The sequence below is a fragment of the Salvelinus namaycush genome, chromosome 30, assembly GCF_016432855.1.
Source record: "Salvelinus namaycush isolate Seneca chromosome 30, SaNama_1.0, whole genome shotgun sequence".
Taxonomy (NCBI): Eukaryota; Metazoa; Chordata; class Actinopteri; order Salmoniformes; family Salmonidae; genus Salvelinus; species Salvelinus namaycush.
Genome location: NC_052336.1, coordinates 10,622,914 through 10,642,843, shown reverse-complemented (window position 1 = coordinate 10,642,843; position 19,930 = coordinate 10,622,914). Strand labels below are relative to the sequence as shown.

Sequence of the window (19,930 nt, the reverse complement as noted above, 5' to 3'; positions counted from 1 at the left end):
TCCAGGCATAATAATGACTGCAGTGCTAAACAGTAGTGTCTCCTTTTTCCTTCTCAGTCTTTGTAATGAAACAGCCCAGTCAACACAGCTCAAAGCCCCACCACTGCTGACACAGTTCTCTCCTACCATGGAATCCCTGGAGGCTGTGAGCTGCCTGCCTCTCACCACCACAACCCAGACAGCCTACTGATAATGGGGAAGGAGGGGGAATAACACCGTCCTAAAGGAGGCCGCTTTTCTTTATCGGAGGTCAAGACACTGTATCTCACCCTGGCTACAATGACCAACGATGTGCAGGAAGGAGCCAGCTTTCATTGCTATTATATGGAGCCTTTGTAGTCGACTGCATCCTTCAACATGACAATATGCAGGTCACACACTGCTCTAAAGTGTTATTATCAACCACCTAGGTTATGTTCAGTGAGGAACACCGCAGTACCTCCCCGCTTCACCATAGTACCTCCCCGTTTCACTCTGTTCCAAAATGTTCACTCCCTACTGAACACCACCCACATTAGTCAGAGGAACCCAGAGTGTTATCTGGGTTTGTGGATAAGGGATAAAAATAACTCACCTGCGGGGTCAAAGGGCAAAGTGTCTCCCAGCACCCCAAACACACCCTCGTTCTGGTCCCTGTTGGGCCAGGTGTTGTTGCGGGGACCTTGTGGCTTCTGCCCCAGCATCTCAGACATGACACTGTCCATGTAGGTGCTGACCAGCCCCAGGCTGTATAGGTCCGAGCTCAGGTCTGGGAGGCCAGGTGAGCCCCACTGGCCAATGGGCCCCAGGGGGGAGAGCCCTGCTGGGGGAGGTGGGCCCTGGGGAGGAGGCTGCTGCTGGCTGGAACCACTCAGCCACTTACTTGGCATTCTCTGCTGTGGAAGAGCCTGGGGTGGAGGCTGTTGGGAGGGCAGCTGAGGTGGAGCATGCTGCTGCTGACCAATAGGCTGGAGGAGGTGTTGGTAGTACTGCAGTACCTGCTGGGAGGGCTGCTGCGGTGGTGGTGGCTGCTGCTGCTGCTGCTTCTGCACTGGCTGCTGATGCATACTCTGGGTAGGGGGCTGCAGTGAACTGTGGGAGACCGCTTGAGAGGTTGGGGTTCGGTCGGTGGCTCCGCTCGGGGGCTTCAGCTCGGCAGCATTGGCAGACGCCACAGAGTTCCTCCTTTTGACCAGTGGGGAGGCTTGCTGGGACTTGCCCATATTGAAACCTGAGAGAAAGTCAATGACGTCCTGCATCTCCTGGTCCGTGGGGAGGTTCATGCCCTGGTCGTCACACACTGAACCGTTCTGGGGCTGGGTGGGGTCAGGGTTGCTGGACATGTTGCCCAGCTGTAAGATGCTCTGCAGTCTCCCGTCTACTGCGTGACCCAGGCTCTTAAACTGCTGGTCTTCAGAGCTGCTGCTAGAGGAGAGCATGCTATGGGACGGGGTGCTGGGGATGGAGTAGCTGCCCCCACCACCACTGGACACAGAGCTGGAAGAGGCCTTCTTTGTGAATTTGGAAGTTAGCTTGGAGATAGTTTTGGGCAGGCCACTGGAGGCTTTGGAGCCATTTCCAGGAGGCAGGTCTACCTGCATCCCGTAGTCAGGGCTCTCCCGCTGTAACTGCATCTGAATGGTGGGCAAGGCCTGTTCTCTGTGGAGGGAGAAGATACATAAGCATTCAACGGCATGGAAAATTACAACAGCTAACTAGCTTTTTCAAGATTTTCTTTCAGGGCAAATGTAAACTAGAGCTTGAGAATGAGAGCTACACCTCTGTCAGCCCATGCCAATGTGAACACACAGCAGGTTGATTCTTTCTAGGAATTAAAAATGCAAACGGACAATACACATCCACTCACTTGCACTCCCTCCACCTATTGATGTCAAAGACGGCGGTATATAGCACGTCCACCAGGCCGAGGGTCTTCTCTGGGTCCAGACTCCGCTGCAACAGAGACATGGTGGCTGGGTCCTCTTTCAGGCACCTACACACAGGACAGTCAGGACACAGCACAACTGGCATGTCCAACATAACACAAATACATTTATAAGTCTGTTAATACTTCACTTTACTGTCCAAATGTGATAGTTGATTGAGTTGAGTGTTGGCTTATGCGGATAAAAAGTATGTAGTTTGCTGATTTAGCCAATTGTATGTCTAAGGGTTCTGAATATTTGGAATTCCCTTGCTAAGATAAAACTAAAGCAAGCAAATGTATTTATTTGCCAAATAATTTTTTGGACCTGTAAAGCAAGCAGATTGTTTTTCCACAGAGGGCAGAAGAGACAAATATGAATAATCCTACTCACCATGTGGAGGGTACTTGTACCACAACTCTGGAGCCCTCCAGAGCAATCTGTGGAGCATAGGCTTCCTTGTTTTCGATCTGAGCAGTGTCAACAACCACCTGTCCACACATGCACACAGTCATTCAGAGAGCTGCATCAGCACAGCTTCTAATATAATGCATTCCCTCACAGCCAGTTATGCTTGCACAAGCAACTCTACAGGATTATATTGGCCCTTTTTATCTCAACTCTGACTAAGCAAAGCAGATATTGTGGAAAGAAATTGGTACTCTAACACATCAGTGTCCTCTAAAATAGATATAATGAAATAAGATATACTACTAACTCTGCCCATAGTCAGAGCATGTGGGCAAAGGCAATGGAAGCTACTTTGGGTGAACAACAAATATACACACTTCCAGGTATCCAGACCAATATTTTCCAGCAGTTCTTTGAAAGAGGCTCTACCTTCTAGACAAATGCAACTTGGGGAGGAGGGAGGACCCTTCCTGTCTCACAGGAAGTCAGCCTATTGTCATTTATATAGCAGGTGTATCCTCAGGACCCCTGGGCAGTCAGAGTGCTGAGTTCAGGCCTGTGAGAGAAACACATCCACCAGGTCCCTGACTCACAAAGTCACAGGCAGAGAGAGAAAAAACGAGAGCGAGATGCAGCAGCATAGGCCCCCCAAAAAAGGAGGAGAAGAGGCCAATTCAGGTGTTGAAAATAAATGTCCCAGAAAGAACAAAGCCATTTTCACTGTCTGGCAGATCCGCTCTATGAGTAATGTTAAGAGAAGGTGGTCTTCGCTTAGGCTGCTATGCAGGCTCCCACTGTCGGTGTTCTTCAGAGCTCATAACTCAGATAAGGAGTTCATGTAAAGCTCCCATCCACCATGACCCCATCCTTTACCCAGATGCTGCAGGAATGTTGGCTTCACTGTGTCTACAATGAGTTTGTTTACACCTCTTGGCCATTCAAAGGAACCCAACATACCTTCCCATCATCTCAATTACACACCTCCCAAACAATGGGCTCTAGGTTACAATAGACTACAACTTGCAGCCTGGCCCAGAGCTATAATGTAGAGGCTTCACTAAGCAGAGGCTGTAGAGTTAGTGAATCTGCTCAAGGCAGGGACCTCTATCGAATTAAATATTCCTTTACATTTTCATAAAATAAGTGAAGTTGGTTGAACCACATGGCCCTACTGCTAAAGCAAAACAATCCATCAGCTAATTTAAGTTGAGACAACAGCTTATGTTGACATCTAACAGACGAGTATTTTAAGCTGGGTGACTTTGCTGCCCTTGTTGACATCTTAAGTGCCTTGTACTCACCAGTCCCGCCTGAGCGAACAGTAATTGGACGGCGGTCTTGCAGGCCATTCTCCAGCTGGAAGGGCAGACCTGGTTGAGGACCTCAGTGACGGGGGAGTCGTCCCGGGGGGTCACTCCGTTCTGCCCCACTGCCTCTTTAATGAGCTGCAACATGGTGTGCTGAGGATACAAAACAGGGTGGCCGGTGTGAAAACACAAGACTTCTGGCTGCTGATGCAAGGCACTAATATGGACCTGACAAAGATCCACTTTGGATTGAAACTTCGTTCATTTTTTTGCCAAATAAAAGCTATGGTGGAGCAATAGTGAGTGTGTGGGTCCTATTCATCTCTTCTAAAACACTAACATAGACCAGAACAGGAAACAGTAGCAACTACAAAGAACAGGGACTAAGTCCCCTCTTGTTAAAGTGTCTAGGCTCTCTAGTTTAAAGGGTCCTGATGAATGTGCTGTTATTTCTGAATCCGGTAAATGGTGAGTCAGATAACTGACAGATAGTGTGTGCAATTACCATACGAGTTAGTTTTGTCCCACAGACTGGGGGAAGAATCCATCTGTAAACTAACGAAGCAGATGCTGATTCTATCCAGACCCAAGGCATCAGATGTACCATGGAATAAGTGTTAAGACATCCACATCAAAACATTAAAGCCTTGCCAAATACAAGACTCACAGCCCACGTAAGTCATCAGAGGTTGAAATGAGCGTCTAAGCGGCTCTCATTTCCTAGAGAGAGCAGAGTGACCCATTCTGGTCAGCAAGGTCAAACCATGAAAGACTTAGGAAACCACCCATCACAGTAGCCTAGCGCCAGGATGCCAGCGAGCCAAGGCCAGGGGTGTATTCAGAATGTTGTAGATAGAAATGTAATGAATAGAGCTGAATACGACTCCCAAGCTGATGACTCCCGATTTAACATGACAGACAATCATATATGTTCTATGCAATATCTGAACATTCTATAACATCAAGTCCTCCATAACAGACCGCAGGGCATACCGTTTTCAGTTTGAGGTTGTCAGCCGCCGATTCGTTGAAGGACACTCCTTTGAGGAAGTGGGCGCCAATCTGCACAGGGATGGTGGGCAGCTCACATTGAATGGGCTGGGAGATGGTCTGCATCCTGCCAGCCTGCTGGGCCTCTGCCTCACTGCAGCAACCCTACATAGTAGACAGAGAGAGAGACACAGGCCCAGACACATGATGTACAAATAGGTTAGAGACAGGGTTTTGCCCTTATCACAGCCACTATAATCCAAGGCTTTACCATTCCTAATGAGCTGTAATACGTCCTGTGCTTAGAGTAAAGAGTAAACATACCTGTAAAGCTGCCTCCACAGATTTGGGATTGAGGTGAAAGCCAGCCTTCAGTGCATATTCACTGTGGCCCATACTTTCTAGTGCTGCTTTATAAGCCTGGCGAGAGAAAAGAGAAAATAATTTGTATAAAATGTAATTAAGTCAGGCTAGCTATTGCTTCATCCAGTCCTTTCATATCCAAGCCATCAACACATTGATTTGAAGCAGCCTTTGTTCTGTAGGGCACTAGTGACCAGTCAGAAATGGCACCCTATTCCATATATAGTGCAATACTATTGACAAGAACCCTGATTAAAAATATTGCACTTTACAGGGAAAATGACCAGGAATAAGGCTCTGGTCAAAAGCAGTGCACAAGCCTATATTGGGGAACAGGGTGTCATTTCAGACATTGACCAAGGCTGTGGTGGTCCTGCGGGGAGCGCCATCTACCTGTAAGGCATTGTCGATCTTCATGTTGAGCTCCTTCAGATGGTGATCAGGGATGTTGGGGTTGTTGGAGCAGAAGAGCTGTTGGACCTGGATGCCTGCCAGGCAGCCATCACGTCCCCTCTCCCTCAGACGTCCCGTGGCCTGGAACACAGCACACAGTCTCAGGTCACATAGCAGTTTACACACAGCATCACATACCCTAGTACAACCCTTACACACCCTGCATCTGCTCTGTACTGCTTATCTGCATTACAGCAAGCTGCGCAATATGCATGAGAAAATGTGTCAGTGAGTGGGTCACGAGTGTGAAACTGAATGGGAAAAATACAAATACCCTACCATTTGGATTTTATATACCTTCACCCATTTCATCTGATTTCTAATATAGGCCTACGGTACAATTGTCATTTCAAACATCTAATCTGTGCTTCAGAACCAAAAAGTTGCACATATTGATTGATGACCAGACAAAAACAAAGTAGGCCTATTGTTTGTATTATCCAGATAAAACACAGTTTAGAAATCTACTACAGAGGCATCTTTGCCAGAACAATAACAGGCTACCTAGAGATTTTCATTGATCATTTCCATATTTCAGATAGGCCTAGTTTGGGTGGCTACATGTCTAAAGATGGCTGTAACGTCGCACTGCATTCAATATTATGGGTGATGATGTAACATTCTGGCAAATTAATTACGGTATTTGTGAGGAAGAAAAGGGTTCTGGACTCCAGAGAAGTGACATCCATACTAGTAGATATTGGCTGCTAACCTTAAATGACTTTCAGCTACAAATGTAAAATGTGAATAAAACATTCAATATTATGTTTTGCGTTTGAAAATGCATCACCGTTTACGGCTGTAATGACAGGCTACATTGGCGCAGAAATTGTGCGTGCATGTACATGCGTGAGGTCACGAGCTTTGAACCACTGCTTTTTGGGGGTTGCGGGTCAAAAAGTTTGAGAACCAATGAGCCAACGGACAGATTGACGATTTTCTGTAGAGCTACAGGATTGGGTGCAGTGCAAATGTCAAACCGTATGGAGAGCGGATTGCCATAAATATCCAGCGGCAAAAATAGTTTGGTGATCAAGAATATTAAACTGTTTACTTTGCAGGCATTAATTACTAGTATAGGCTTACTGGACTTTTGGTATGTTATACTGGTCTTTGGTATGTCAAAATAGCTTGAAATGTATTATTTATGAAGTTTGCATTTGGAATTTGTTGTTAAAATGAATTATTACAAACTCAAAGTGTGTTGTAGACAAAATAATGAAAAGGGCTGTCTGGTAGCCTCTAACAGACATTGAGGCTACCAGACAGTCATTGCATGTATAGATTACATTTTTTTTTACTTGACTCACACTTAGAATGCACGACTTGGACTTGACTCTCGACCCATTCTACTTGTGACTACTCGAGACTTGGACCTTGACATGCTTGTGACTCGGTCACACATCTGGTAGATTGTACATTTTAGAACAGTGTTGGGCCTAGATTTGTGAATAACTGCTTCTATAGGGGGGAAACCGACCGCCTCCCTCTTTGAAAACTGCCCAACATTGCAGTGAGGCCCGGCCATGCCCAGCCTGGACATATCGCAGCAGCACATTCCAGCAGGATATCCAGCCCCGTTCCCTCCAGGGCTAACACCCCACATGCCAGGGCTTAACAGATCAATCAGGCCACTCACGATTCTCCATTCTGGCTCCACTGTACAGAACAAAGCTCCAAATGTGCCAGGGGGACTTTTATTAGCTACGGGATTAACCAGCTAGCTCCTCTCACAAAATGGCCTCCATTTCAGTTAGCTAGGGTTTGTTTGGGGATGTGTAGGCCTAGCTTAAAGTGGAGGGAAAACTAGCAATACAGGCTCATATACTGTATATACAAACTTCTCAACGGGAAATAGGAGGAAATTGTGGCTGGAATGGTAGCTGACTGCATTTCATAGGAATGTATAACAGTCAGCTTGTCACGTTTTGAACACAGCCTATTTCCACCAGCTAGTCACACCAGGAAGCTCCTTGAAGAGTCCTGGGGGCACCCTGGCCTCCATGTCTAAATACCTCGGCTGCACCCTTCCATGATCGTGAGGCCTCCTCCAGCTCCGTCAGGGGCCCAGGGCAGGAGCTCTGGGAGCGGACATTGCTGCGTCGCTCCTGGGCCTGGGCAAGGGCCTCCGCCAGGCACGACTGGGCCACAGGCTGCACCTTCTGCAGGGCCTGGGATAGGAACTGGAAGTGCACCTGCATCACCGTCAGGAAGCACCGACCCAGCACCTGGAGAGAACACATAAGATTCAAAAGGTTGTGATCAGGACAATAATATTAGGAGAAAAATAAATAAAATCACACCCCTGACAAGATTACATTAGTGGGAGCATTGATCATTCATCATTGTTTTCTAAGAACACCGGTTCTCAAAGCATACGGTCTTGGCATTCCTTGTTTTTCATTACTCAGAAACTAACTTAAGTGATGTTGGCTTCAGTGACTTGGATGTTTAAATTCTCCATAAAAACAATGATATCTTTGATAACCCTCTGAGTCCTCTTAAATCAGATCTTATAAATAGAATAACATGCATTGCATCAATTTACTGCTTTAAAGATGCTCCTCTTGTTTGAGGAAAACCCAGCTTGAGAACATTACATTATTACACACAAAAACAACTTGTGAAGGGCTATAACCACAAAACAGTTCAAGGCTGGATAAAGGCTGCATTACAGTGAGCCACTGAAGAGAATTGTCTATTTAAGAGTTAGAACATTATGGAAAACATTTGACAGGCTAAAATTGTACAAAAAAGGCTAGATGAAATAAACATTTTTTTAAAGTCTATATCAAGGCCATGTTCTGCTTGTTAACATGTCCTCTCATTTTCCACACAACAACACCAGTCTACAGTGCAGTGTTACCCCAGCAAATAACTTTCTACCATAATAGGGAAGCGCAGTTTATGTTATAAATCAGTCTACTCAGAGCCAAGGCCTAGCACTGTAGTCGTAAAGCACAAGCAATGCTTACAACAAACAAAGTGTGTTTGCTCTTCTCCTTCAACTTAATAGTGGAGCAGATTTTTCCACATCATGATGGCACCGTTCCAGACCCTGTGCAACGGGTGATTCATTTAAGCAATAAGGTTCACATTTACATAAGTGAAGGAAAGAATTGTAAAGCTGTAGGAGTCAGACATGTTTGTTGTCCAGTTAGCAAAAAGAGGAGCAAAACGAGAGCAACAGGACACCACAGCCGGCTCACTGTGGTCACAGGGTTCTTTTCAGGTACGTGCTGAAAATATATTTTGGCTGAGTTGTTAAGGACAGAAATATGCCACCCTGTTTAAAAGCAGACAGGAACAACAAGGCTGGGCTGTCCTCATTCTTTAACACATCATGGGGGCACAGACACCGACTAGGCCTATACCCTTACTGACCATTTCCAAGGCTAGGTCCAAACCCTTTAGAGCCCTCTTCAGCTCAGATTCTGAAATAGGACCAAATAACAGTTCACGTAAAGGAATTGGTCTTACATGCAGTATTAGTTCTGAACCATGAGTTATGAGGGTGTGAAACACGTGCTGCTTATGTTGGACTGCTAATCACAGTATAAACACTGGTAACACCTCACTCTCAAATGACTAATGCATACCAAACACTGGCTCAATGAATAATGATATGAGATGGTCCCTCTTCCCTCATTTTCCTAATGCAGACTATCAAACAAATTGTAGGCTGTCAAGGAATTGAGTGGCGAATTGTTTAACATAAAATGTCTTAGCGGTCAAATTGAGTCCACTTGATCAGTGAATGTAACAAAAGCCCTATTATTACAGATTATGGTTAAACAATTTGAATGCTTTCTTCATTTCTAACAGATATTTTGAGAACAGTGTTTTTCCGCTAATTGCATTTTGGAACATTCACACATAACCAAACAGCCATGTGCGCATTGTTGAGTTAATAATATGAAGAAATAAAACATTATCAACCATAAAATGGTCTGATCAGCCTCATTGCTTTTTTAAGTGCAGTGGTTGTATGGATTTTGGATGTGTCATCCCAGAACTGTCACAGTGTCTGTTTTGAAACGTAGACATATTGATCGTGCCCTTAAAATAATTGCCTCCAGGGCTGGTAATTATGAAGACATAAAAAGTATTTGGTTGTAATTGTAATGTTGCAATATTTTATAGGCTACCAAAGGTGGCCAACCATCTTCCAGGAGAGCCTTAAAGGGGCAGTGTTGTGTTTTCAGACAGGCTTGAATACGCAAAGAAGCCAATAGACACGAGTGTAGCCAACATTTGTCTGTTTCTCTATGGTTAAAAAGATGGTAATGCATTTTATTTTGCAGTCATACAATGATGTACAAATGGTGTTAAATCCCATTTATTTATTTATTTTAAGTGACTTACACTTTTGGACAAGTAAAAATGTCCAAAGGACAAGTGGCAAAAAAGGTCATGAAAAGCCCTGCATTCTGAAAAGTGATGTAAAATTGCTTATAATACCATTAATACTATTATTTTTGGACCAGCTGTACAGAACACTATAAAAAGGACAGAACAGACAATTCAAAAAACTATAAGGACATGATTATCTAGCAAGAAAAATGTAAAAGGTTGCAACAAAAGATAATTAGTCACACATGGGGATAAGATTCAATTTCAAATCGGCTCATGGAAAATATGAGGAATAAAACTACAGGGCCAAGCCAACGTTTAGCCGCATACAGGGCTGAAAGGCAGGCTTAAACAGTGAGAAGAATGAATCAAACAACTCATCTTCCCCATTAAACTAAGGACACATCTATTGTCTTCTTGAAGTGGAAAATCATCATCATCTATCCTAGGAGAGTGAGACTAAAAACCAGATGCCTTCGTGTTTCCTTCCCGTCTAAAATACTTATTTAGTGCTGTTAGTGAGTGGCCCTCACCATCCTAGCCTGTCTTCTGTAGGATGGCCATTTCCAAAGGTAACATCTATTAGACCCTTTTCCAGTACACGACACACTGACGTCACGTACAGATGCATGGGACTCTTGGCGGCAGTAAGAAAACCATCGCGATCTGCATCCCTTCAATAGCCTAGATTTATGTTTTTATTACTTCTAAAAAAACTTTTTGGGGTTCTCATACACTTATGACGTTTTGATTCTTGCTTGAACAGTCGCTAAGATTATATTTGGTTGTGATCTTTGCAAAATAACTAATTTGGGATGTAGCAGTTCGCTATAATGCTAACGCTCATTGATATAGGCTGTAGCAAAAGCTAGCCAAAGACCCATTTTACTGGTTGAAGTGCTTTTTAAGTATAATGCTGTTGATTTGCGATGATGACACCAACATTATATTAAGCAGGACATTAATACAAGCCTTAAAATCCAATCATATTCCAAAAGTAGTTTTAAATGCACTCATAAGCGACATGTAAATGGATTTTTTTTTTTGCCGTTCTATAAGAATTCCCCCTTGTTCTGCCACCAACTTGCGTGCATCGCCCTTGTACGGTAATGTTTGCAAACACAGAAAGGGGTCTATTAAACCAAAACAGGAAGTGCTGGTGCTAGTGTCTTGCATATCAAACATGATACTCATCTATTGTTTTGACACAGATTTAATTTCTCTTATTAAAGAAACCGGGTGACGTTCGTTACATACAAATTCGAGGTTGTAATCTAATAATGGCAGCTGTGAGCGTGGCCATAAAAATCAGAGGTAAAGGAGTAGTAACCTAAGAACACTAGACTGACCATGTAGTAGACACTTGATATGAACGAATCTTATCAAGTAACAATTCAACGGTTGAGAAAAATGATACAGAATCCTTGAAGCCCGCTGAACTAGGTCAGATGTGTTTTTTCAGGGGCGTTTCGGGATTGCTGCTTGTGCAGTTGTCTGCCTGGCTCTAGCCCTGCCTGCACTGTAGTTGCCTCATGTTCAGAACCAGAAGATCTCAATTGCATTCTCACGTCTTCTCATCTCTTTCCTTCTCCTCCAATGGGTTTTGAGGAGACGAGGATGGAAGGAGTATGCAATCAAAATCTTCCCCAGGACTCCTGTCTGGCTGGCCTGGTCATCGCTCCCTCTGTGGTTTCGCTCATACACTCAGTAGACTGCCCCCTAATAAACAATGACATTTTCATGCATATTTGGCAGCTGAGACACTGAGCAGCCAGGGTAGCCAAGCTCCGATAAAAACACACGTTTTGTTTTCCATACTGAGTGGACTTTTGGGATTTTGGGGGGGGAAATTATCCTGCTTCCTTCAACATTCCACAATTCTCCAAATTCAAAATAGCTTTTTTGTTCTTACAGACCCAATTCTATCTTTTACATACAACTGCCAAGACAAATGTTCATACACACACACAAATGGAAAAGCCCTTTCCGTCACAAATGAAGTAAATCTCTCTGGGGGCATGGAAATGGCCAACTGAAGGTGCACCATGTACTTATGTGAAAAGCAATTCTACATAAACAATATTTAGCTTCTCATGGAGGAAATGGAGGTTAAAAAAGTGATGCCGTAATGATGAGTGAAACTCACTGGTCTAGTCAAAATACACAGTAGGCCTATATGATGCACATGGCCATTTTGGGCTTTGTCTTTTGTCTGTTGATAGATTCCTTCTACTCAACCAGGTCTGAATATCTTATTCATCCCTCAATTCCTGCACATTGGCAAGACTGAGGTAGAGCAAAAGCACACTTTTATTTGACAAACGCACTGTTGTTATTCACAGACGCTAGCTGAAGCCAGAGTGAGTCAGTGTGGCTGCCAGACAGTCCTGCCGCAGTCTGAACTTTCACTGAGTTGGGCTTCCCCTCCTTTAATATTTATCTGTGCATATCCAAGACCACAGAGTCAAAATGACAGATTGTGGTGCAAAAGTCCTTCCTGCTCTGGGCACAACCACATCCACTGAGGCCCTGCAGTCCCTCTCATAAAACAGCCCTGGCCTGAACATTCAGCTTATTCACTCACTGTCTGCCACTGAGGCCTTGCTCCCTAAATCTGTTTAAATCTCCAGGATGAGAGCATAGACATCTCAAACATTCACTACACAAGAGGCAATTTGCTTGCTGCCTAAACAGATGTATTAAAAATAAATACATAAATTGGCATTTCTTGTAGAAATATTTAGGAGTGGCACTACCCTGGAACCTCATTTCTGACTGGCTAGGCAGTAGGCACAGCTGTAGCATCAGGAGCACATAAGGCTTCTCATCCACAAATGCCAGTGAAGTCTAATATTCAGTTACTATTTTCCCAAACAAACACTCAATGCAAAAAATTAAAAATACAACTTTAAGAGCAGCAATTCACAATTGAGACGTAAGCAACTTTGCTGGCCTGTAATAGACAGACCAATCACCCTGCATGCTCAGTCAGACTGTCTCAGCATAAACGATGGTTCCTGCCCTCTTCTCCTATCCTCAGTGCTTTTCGCACCTCACCCTCAAATCCTAGCACCCTCTTAACATTGGGCGCCAGGTCCTAATTTCAGCCAAGAACTTCTGAATCAAGGAGCCATGCATTCTGAGAGACTTTAGCTGGGCATCTTAGAAGCAGCCTTGCCCTAGAAAAATGGAACATAAGAAACAAAGCAAAAAGTGCAACAACAAAAAATTTGACCAAAAATTCTAGTCTAGACCCTCATAACAAAAATTTGGTATTTTTTAAAAAGTTCCCTTTGGCAAAACATGCTCTATTGACAGCAGGTGGGAGGAGCTATAGGATGACAGGCTCATTGTAATGGCATAAATGGAACTGTATCAAACATATGGAAACCATGTTTGACGTTCCATATATTCCAATTCCAGCCATTACAATGAACCTTTCCTCCTATAGCTCCTCCTACCAGCCCCCACTGATTGACAGGGAAATGGAAAAGACTCAACATGTTATTTTACAGGTAGGCCCAATTGTCAGGATAATGTAATAACTTTACTTTGACTGGTGTTCAGTGTGTGTCCAGGTCGGTAACTGTAACCCTGGCAACCCGTTACCTCTACATCCTGCAGGCTGAAGTCGTTCTGGTCTTTGAAGTTGGCAGCCCCAGCGCTCAGCTCCATCAGCATCTTGGCGATCTCTGGCTTTATTGCTGCAGTCAGCCGGCTGGCCGCCTCCATGACATGTTCCTGCACGTCCTTAAGTTGCATAGCTGCTTTCGAGTAGTGTGAGTTCCTGAACACGCTGCTGAACAGGTCCGTGAGAAAGGCGCTGGCCCGGCAGAACACATTCAGTGCATCCAGGTACTTGGAGATGCCCTGCTGGATGTCGGCGACCGCAGTGGTGTTGGGGGTGGAGGGAGGTGGTTGGCAGCTGCCGGGCATGCCCACCCCGGTGGAGCCACCCATGGGGGAGCAGGTGGAGCCCAGGGGGGCACTGAGGGTCCGGCTCAGCTCAGGCATCTGGTACTGCTGGTGCTGCTGCACTTTCTGCTTGGACCCGCCGAGCAAAAAGCGCCGCTTGTAGTCCATTTTACTTTCCTGCGCACTACAACAATACATAAGTGTCAGGCTGACTCTGGAAGCTCCGGATTTCAGCCAACCAGAAGCTCTTTCTCTCGCTCTCTTATAGAAAACAACAACCCAATAGTCCTGGAATTTATGTAAAAAGACAAATTAAGGGCTCCATCTGCCAGAAGCTCATCTCAAAATGCTTTGTAACTAACAGAGCGATGCAGAGAGCAGAGTACAGACTTGCTGACCGAGTGTGATGTTTATGTGCAGCCCTGCTGCAGCTCACGGTAGACAGTCCCAGCAAAAATAACAGGCAGAAACGCACCTTTCCAAATCTGTATTTTCTGCCTGAAAGGGAGTCAATGGTTTATGAGAGGACAGATCAAAAAACTGAAAACACTCCACGATTCTCTCATTCCAAGACAAGATTCATGTGCATAACAATTCCTTCAAAGAAGCAGAAAATGTCTTCTTTGTATAACATGTATATAGTTTGTATATTTAGATATTTTTACTGATAGAAAATCTTTAAAAGCTGTAAGCAAAAAACAAAAGCCAAGAATCTGAAAAGAAATGTGGCACTGGTCAACAGCAAGGAGTCTGACAAAAAGAGACAAAATCTGTTCTCCGGTAGGACAATGGCGCCTTGATACTTCACTTCCTCTCTGCAATGGCAGCCTATTGGCTGTGTTTATGGAGCAGAGCGAGGGCAGACAACCAGTCCGTCAGAGATTCTCTTCACACTGTCTGTGGCGGTGAGCAGAAGCCAGCTGATAGGACTACTGTTGGAAACTTCGCCGGCCTCAACGTCCTCAGCGTTTCCGTCTGCTGGCTGAGGTAGTTATTAATCACTGAGGAAACTAAATGTGCTCCCAGATCTCGCCGCTTCTCCTCCACAAAACGCAGATTAGAAGAGCGACAAAAGCACAAATGTATCTGTAAGGCCTCTATGTCATTTCCTAAGGGAGGAAAAGGGAGAAACAAAAGAAAGTTACAATGATTTCAGAGGAAGGATGAGCTTTGTTTCAAATGTGCTGTTTTTTTCCAATAAAAAAAACTTGGCAGTTTTGAGTCAGTTCTTGGGAAGATAAATTGTGAATGCTTAGAAACTGAAGTAAGCATTTAGTCTAAGGAATTACACTAGGTTTTGTGACAATATTGTGCAACTACGTACAGTAGCCCAACTCAACAGCAACAATAAAACAAGATACAACAAGAGATAAAAGAACATTGAGGGTTTAGCATAATCAGGTGTTAATTCTTGCTCCCATTAGACTAATTTCATATTAACCATCATAAATAAAGGGAGCATATCTGAAGAAGAATTAACCCCTCTACAAAAAGGAAATACAGCCACAGACAAATGTCTGCAAGCGGTCATTGTTGGAAAACAGTGACGATCTGTCTTACTGGAACACATACAGTGGGAGTTAACAATATCCCCTTTCAAAATCTAAGCAGCAAATGTCCATAGAAACCCGTTTCTCCCCTTGGTAGTTTTATGTCATTATGCAAATAAGTATAATCCTATTTGCCTGTTTAGGAGAAACAAATGCCAGCATGTATCATTACCTAGCTTGAGAACAATGGTGATAATATGTCACAGTAGTGGAGAGATGTCCATGTCAATACTCGGAAATGTACCCGTTTTCTTTCTAGATGTAGGCCCTAGCTTTTATTAATTCTGTTGTGGAACGCGGCGAATCAGAGTTATCACCCAGCCCCAATGTTTTGGGATGAGGGAGCAACTTGTGGAAAGAAAACAAGCCACAGCTTTTCCTCAGGATAACACCAAGACATCCGTCATTGTGTGCTGCTCAGACAGCCTGTGCATTGTACATGGCCTTTATCAACCACAAACATTCCACCACTGTTTGTATCTACAATGTTCCACTGATCTTCAAACTTCACTGTCTTTCACAAACAGAGGGGTGTGTAGACAGAGCCTGACAGCCTACACCAACAGAACAGACCCTGCCTTGGAGACAGAGGGGACCGGACATGCAGGGAAGCTCATGGACCTACCATGTCATAGGAGGCAGCAGCGGAGACAGACGTCAAATCAAATGTACTTATAAAGCCCTTTTTACATTAGCAGATGTAAATACAGAAACCCAGCCTAAAACCCCAAACAGCAAGCAATGCAGATGTAGAAGCACAGTGGCAAGGGAAAAACTCTAGAAAGCCAGGAACCAGACTGAGGGGTGGCCAGTCCTCTTCTGGCTGTGTCGGGTGGAGATTATATGAGTATATGGCCATTAAGGCCAGATTATTCTTCAAGCGGTTCAAACATCCATAGATGACCAGCAGGGTCAAATAATAATCACAGCTGTTATAAAGGGTGTAACAAGTCAGTACCTCAATTTCCAAGTGAGCAAACTGGTTCCAAAAACCATTAAGGTCATTACACCTAATGTCAAGTTTAACAGTTCTCTCTATAACCAAAGGTAAAATGTCACTCCTTTTTGTCATTTTCTCTCAAAATAAAACATGAGATGAGCAGTCTACTTCAAACACGGTGCTTTGAGAGAGGTAGTCTAACTAGTGAAATGAGCAGTCTCTAAATCCCAGATTAGAGTGACTGCGGTAACTGCCAGATGCCCAACACTGCTTAAAATAGGGATATTAAGGATACAGGAGTAAACAGGAAACAGGAGCCTGACTAGCCAGGTCCAGCCCAAAGGTCCTAAATCCTAGAAACTGCAGAAAAGGGAAGTTGCGTCAGAGGTCTTTGAATCCAATAAGGAAACTTGTGAAATACAGTAGGACTCAGGTCATAACAAAGGAGGCAGAGCCAGCCAAGTATTGTGATGAATAAACAAAGCCAATATTGCCTCTGATAATCTCATTTTGACTTTTCAAACCATGAAGTGTAGGCTGTCAGGTTTGTTGTTCTGACTCCAAAGTGAGTTTGTGGGTCTTGGTGTCCTGCTGACTGGATCAGACGCCCAGTCATGCGTCGGACCATTAAAAACTGTTCAGTTTGTGTCCATGTGAAACACTGCTGCCCTGCCTGCCTAAGGTCTGGCTAAGATGAGCAGGCACGGCACGGCATCAATATTGATGTGACCCGTCCCACTATCCTCTCTATTGGCAGCCAAGCTGATTGTTCCAATGCGGAAAGTATTAGAACTTAAACCCAAACAAACATGTAATAGGAGGGTCCCCAGTCTGTGCTGCTGGCTCAGCGCCCAGTTTAACGTCCTTCCTTCGGCAGTGTGCACTCAGGGCTAATGTTAGCTCTGCCTCCACCACTCACTGCATCTCAGCTGCTGCTACTTGGACAAGGAGCTTAGGTTTCCGGGAGCAAGTTCTCTGTCGCCATATACAAAATGAGCTCCGAAGTATGATTTACCTGTGCTATATCTTCGAGGAACTTGTCAGCACTAAAAAGGTCAACTGAAATGTAAAAGAATGACACAGGCAGCATATACCAAATGTGTATCCATGACTCTTTTCAAAAATCAACGACTAAAGATAACCTCATGGTGGTGGACGGGGCAGCGGTTCCTCAAGCTGACAGCTCCTTCTGCCACTGAGGCACCAGGCCACTGACGGCAGGGTACAACCACATGGCCACCATTAAACAACCCCTCAGTCTCCTCTCATGGGGTCAATTTCAGCCTCCTCGGCCAAACAGCTGCCCTACACTAGACAGTACCATACCGCTTTTAGGACTCAGTCTCAGCTCAAAAATGTCCTCTACATCTGTTGCCAATGAAGAAAAGGAATGCTTTATGTGGATTCAAACAAGAACACTTCAAAAACAAGTAGAGACCATTTCAATCCCATCATACCCTTTTATATAGTCTGTTCCCCATTTCATTGATAGTCTACTTCAACAGAGATTTATAGTCTAAGGTAATGGGTATCGACCTAAATATGCAACGAATACGACAAGGAAAAAAGTTCTCAAAGAAGCAATAAGCACAAATTGCTTTTCAACAATTAAAATGAGCAGGAAAACAATGAAAATATAAGATATTACTAGTAATTTGTAGTTAAACATTCTTACAGTCACATTGTAGACGGATGGGATATAGTGTAGCCTAGCCCCAGACTCCGAGGCAGCAGACAGGTCGAGGGTCAAGCCAATCGCTGCAAGCAACTGTGTGACAGAAGCAGAGCCAGGCTCTGCCTGCCCAGAGAACACAAGGAGGGCATTGTGGCAAGCACCGGCCTCCTCCATACCGCCACACAGAAAAAAAAAACACCCTCAGCCAGCTGCAGCAAGATTCTCATAGAAAAAGGGCACAATATGGTCTATAATTTGAATGTTTATCTTCAAAATACGTAGTATATGGGAGAGTCTCATTCTGAAATTACGTTGGCTAACTGGCTGTAGACTAGTAGGCCAAGATATAACATGTGATATAAGAAGCTTATGTCCGTAAAAATAGCAGGCTGGCTGCTGAAACAAAGGAGGGGATATGCTTGGAGACCAAAAAGGCCTGAGGCTCCTAACTATGTAAGCTTACATTCCGTCGCCAACAGTGCACTTGTTTATATAGCTCGAAGGACAAAATGTTGGCCCTGGTGTTCAATCGTTTCCTAGACTAGCCATAAGGAGATGCTCATTTTCAAATTGTTAACTAAAATGTCCTACTGTAACTTCCCTTATAGGTTTCACAATGTTGACAAACTGGTATAGGTGGCTTGAGTAACTATTTGAAGGCAAAACGCAAACCTAAATCGTACAAGAGGTCAGCAGCAACTTCAACCCAACAACCACTTACAGGATGTATGGAGAAACCGAAAGGACTTTAAAAGGATTCCTACAGTTCACTACGACTGAGTTATAAAAATAAACAAAAAAGATCAGAATAGAGGAATGCTCAGATAATCCCTCATCAATGGTAGTCATGAGTAAAGCACATGAACTGTGTTGGGCATAGATAGAAGCACAACGCCCAGCCCTGCCCTGGAGACTACAGTGACCTCCTGACTCGAGCAGCTTCCTATTCAAAGCCTTCTCCTAACTACAGGTCCGTTTCAGCAACAGGCTAATAGCGAACGCGGCTCACATTTCACAGACCTCTCGAGGCACAGCATTGGAAGAGGGAGCTCTGCTGGCTAGCCTAGCGGATGGAGTTTAAGAGTTTCTCTACTACATAAGCATGACATCTGCAAGCATCCTCGAAGGAAGCAATGTCATTCTTAAAAAAGGGGAATCTGTGTGATATGTAGATACTTTTATCCCCATATGTAAAATGGCACAACTTGAAGGCTACAGAACAACAAAACTGGATGCCATATCCATTCAAGACATACCGTGGAAGACGGAAAGGGCTCACTTAAAGAGTAAGGTCAAAGGTTTCATGATTTGCCAACCACCATTTTATTTTTAGCCAGGACAAAAGTAAGAATTTTCTATTCAACTCCAGGAGTGGACAGGATATGGGGTTCCTATGGAAACAGAGCCCATACATGCCTCTTACTACACAGAATGAGAAACCTACTGCCCCTTCGTAAATAAACAGTACACTATGTAGCCAATACTACCCTTCTCACAACTGTTACCTAGTAGACTCAGTACCATGATTTACAGATGACAAACATCTGCCATTTAATTTGTACATGTGCATACTAACAGTGAGTAACTTCATTGACAACACTTCCATGCATCACACTGGTGATGAAGCAAAAAAAAAATTTACCTCCCGTAATGACCATCCTAGGGAAAGGGTAATTTTGTACATGTATGAAACTGCGAGTTTGACTAACTCTAGTCTAATTGCTTAGGGTGTCCAGGGTCCTTCCCGGGATCATTTGTATGTAGGAGGACTGATAAGCTTAGTTCTGGAGACTTTTAAAAAGGATATATTCCAAAGTGAATGAAAATAAAATTATGCCTACACAATCAAATTGAAATTTCCACCTCAGAAATGAGCCCAATAATATATTGGTTAAAAAATAAATACATTAACATATTGGACCACGCATATAGCCTATGCATGCTATTAGCAATAAACAGTATCACCTGTAGCCCAACTGATGCAGCATAGTGCCTATAAATACATAGAGATGGATAAGCCCCATGCTTCAGCCCATTTACCCCAATGCACACTTATTATTCATAATTAT

At 44.0% G+C, this 19,930-nt stretch overlaps 1 protein-coding gene across 2 annotated transcripts in view; it reads right to left on the bottom strand.

Moving 5' to 3' along the window:
* The window catches only part of LOC120025374 (granule associated Rac and RHOG effector protein 1-like), a 40,266-nt gene that overhangs the window by 3,517 nt on the left and 16,819 nt on the right, over positions 1 to 19,930 (bottom strand). Inside the window, exons 2-10 of one of the 2 annotated variants that reach the window (XM_038969916.1) lie at positions 13,391 to 14,805; positions 7,444 to 7,656; positions 5,369 to 5,509; positions 4,937 to 5,032; positions 4,616 to 4,777; positions 3,617 to 3,775; positions 2,298 to 2,395; positions 1,847 to 1,972; positions 575 to 1,638 (exon numbers count right to left, since the gene is read on the bottom strand). In XM_038969916.1, the coding sequence (XP_038825844.1) occupies positions 575 to 1,638; positions 1,847 to 1,972; positions 2,298 to 2,395; positions 3,617 to 3,775; positions 4,616 to 4,777; positions 4,937 to 5,032; positions 5,369 to 5,509; positions 7,444 to 7,656; positions 13,391 to 13,894 (2,563 nt within the window). In that variant the 5' untranslated portion in view covers positions 13,895 to 14,805. The remainder of the gene's footprint in view (positions 1 to 574; positions 1,639 to 1,846; positions 1,973 to 2,297; positions 2,396 to 3,616; positions 3,776 to 4,615; positions 4,778 to 4,936; positions 5,033 to 5,368; positions 5,510 to 7,443; positions 7,657 to 13,390; positions 14,806 to 19,930) is intronic. The other variant, XM_038969917.1, reaches the window with a different exon arrangement.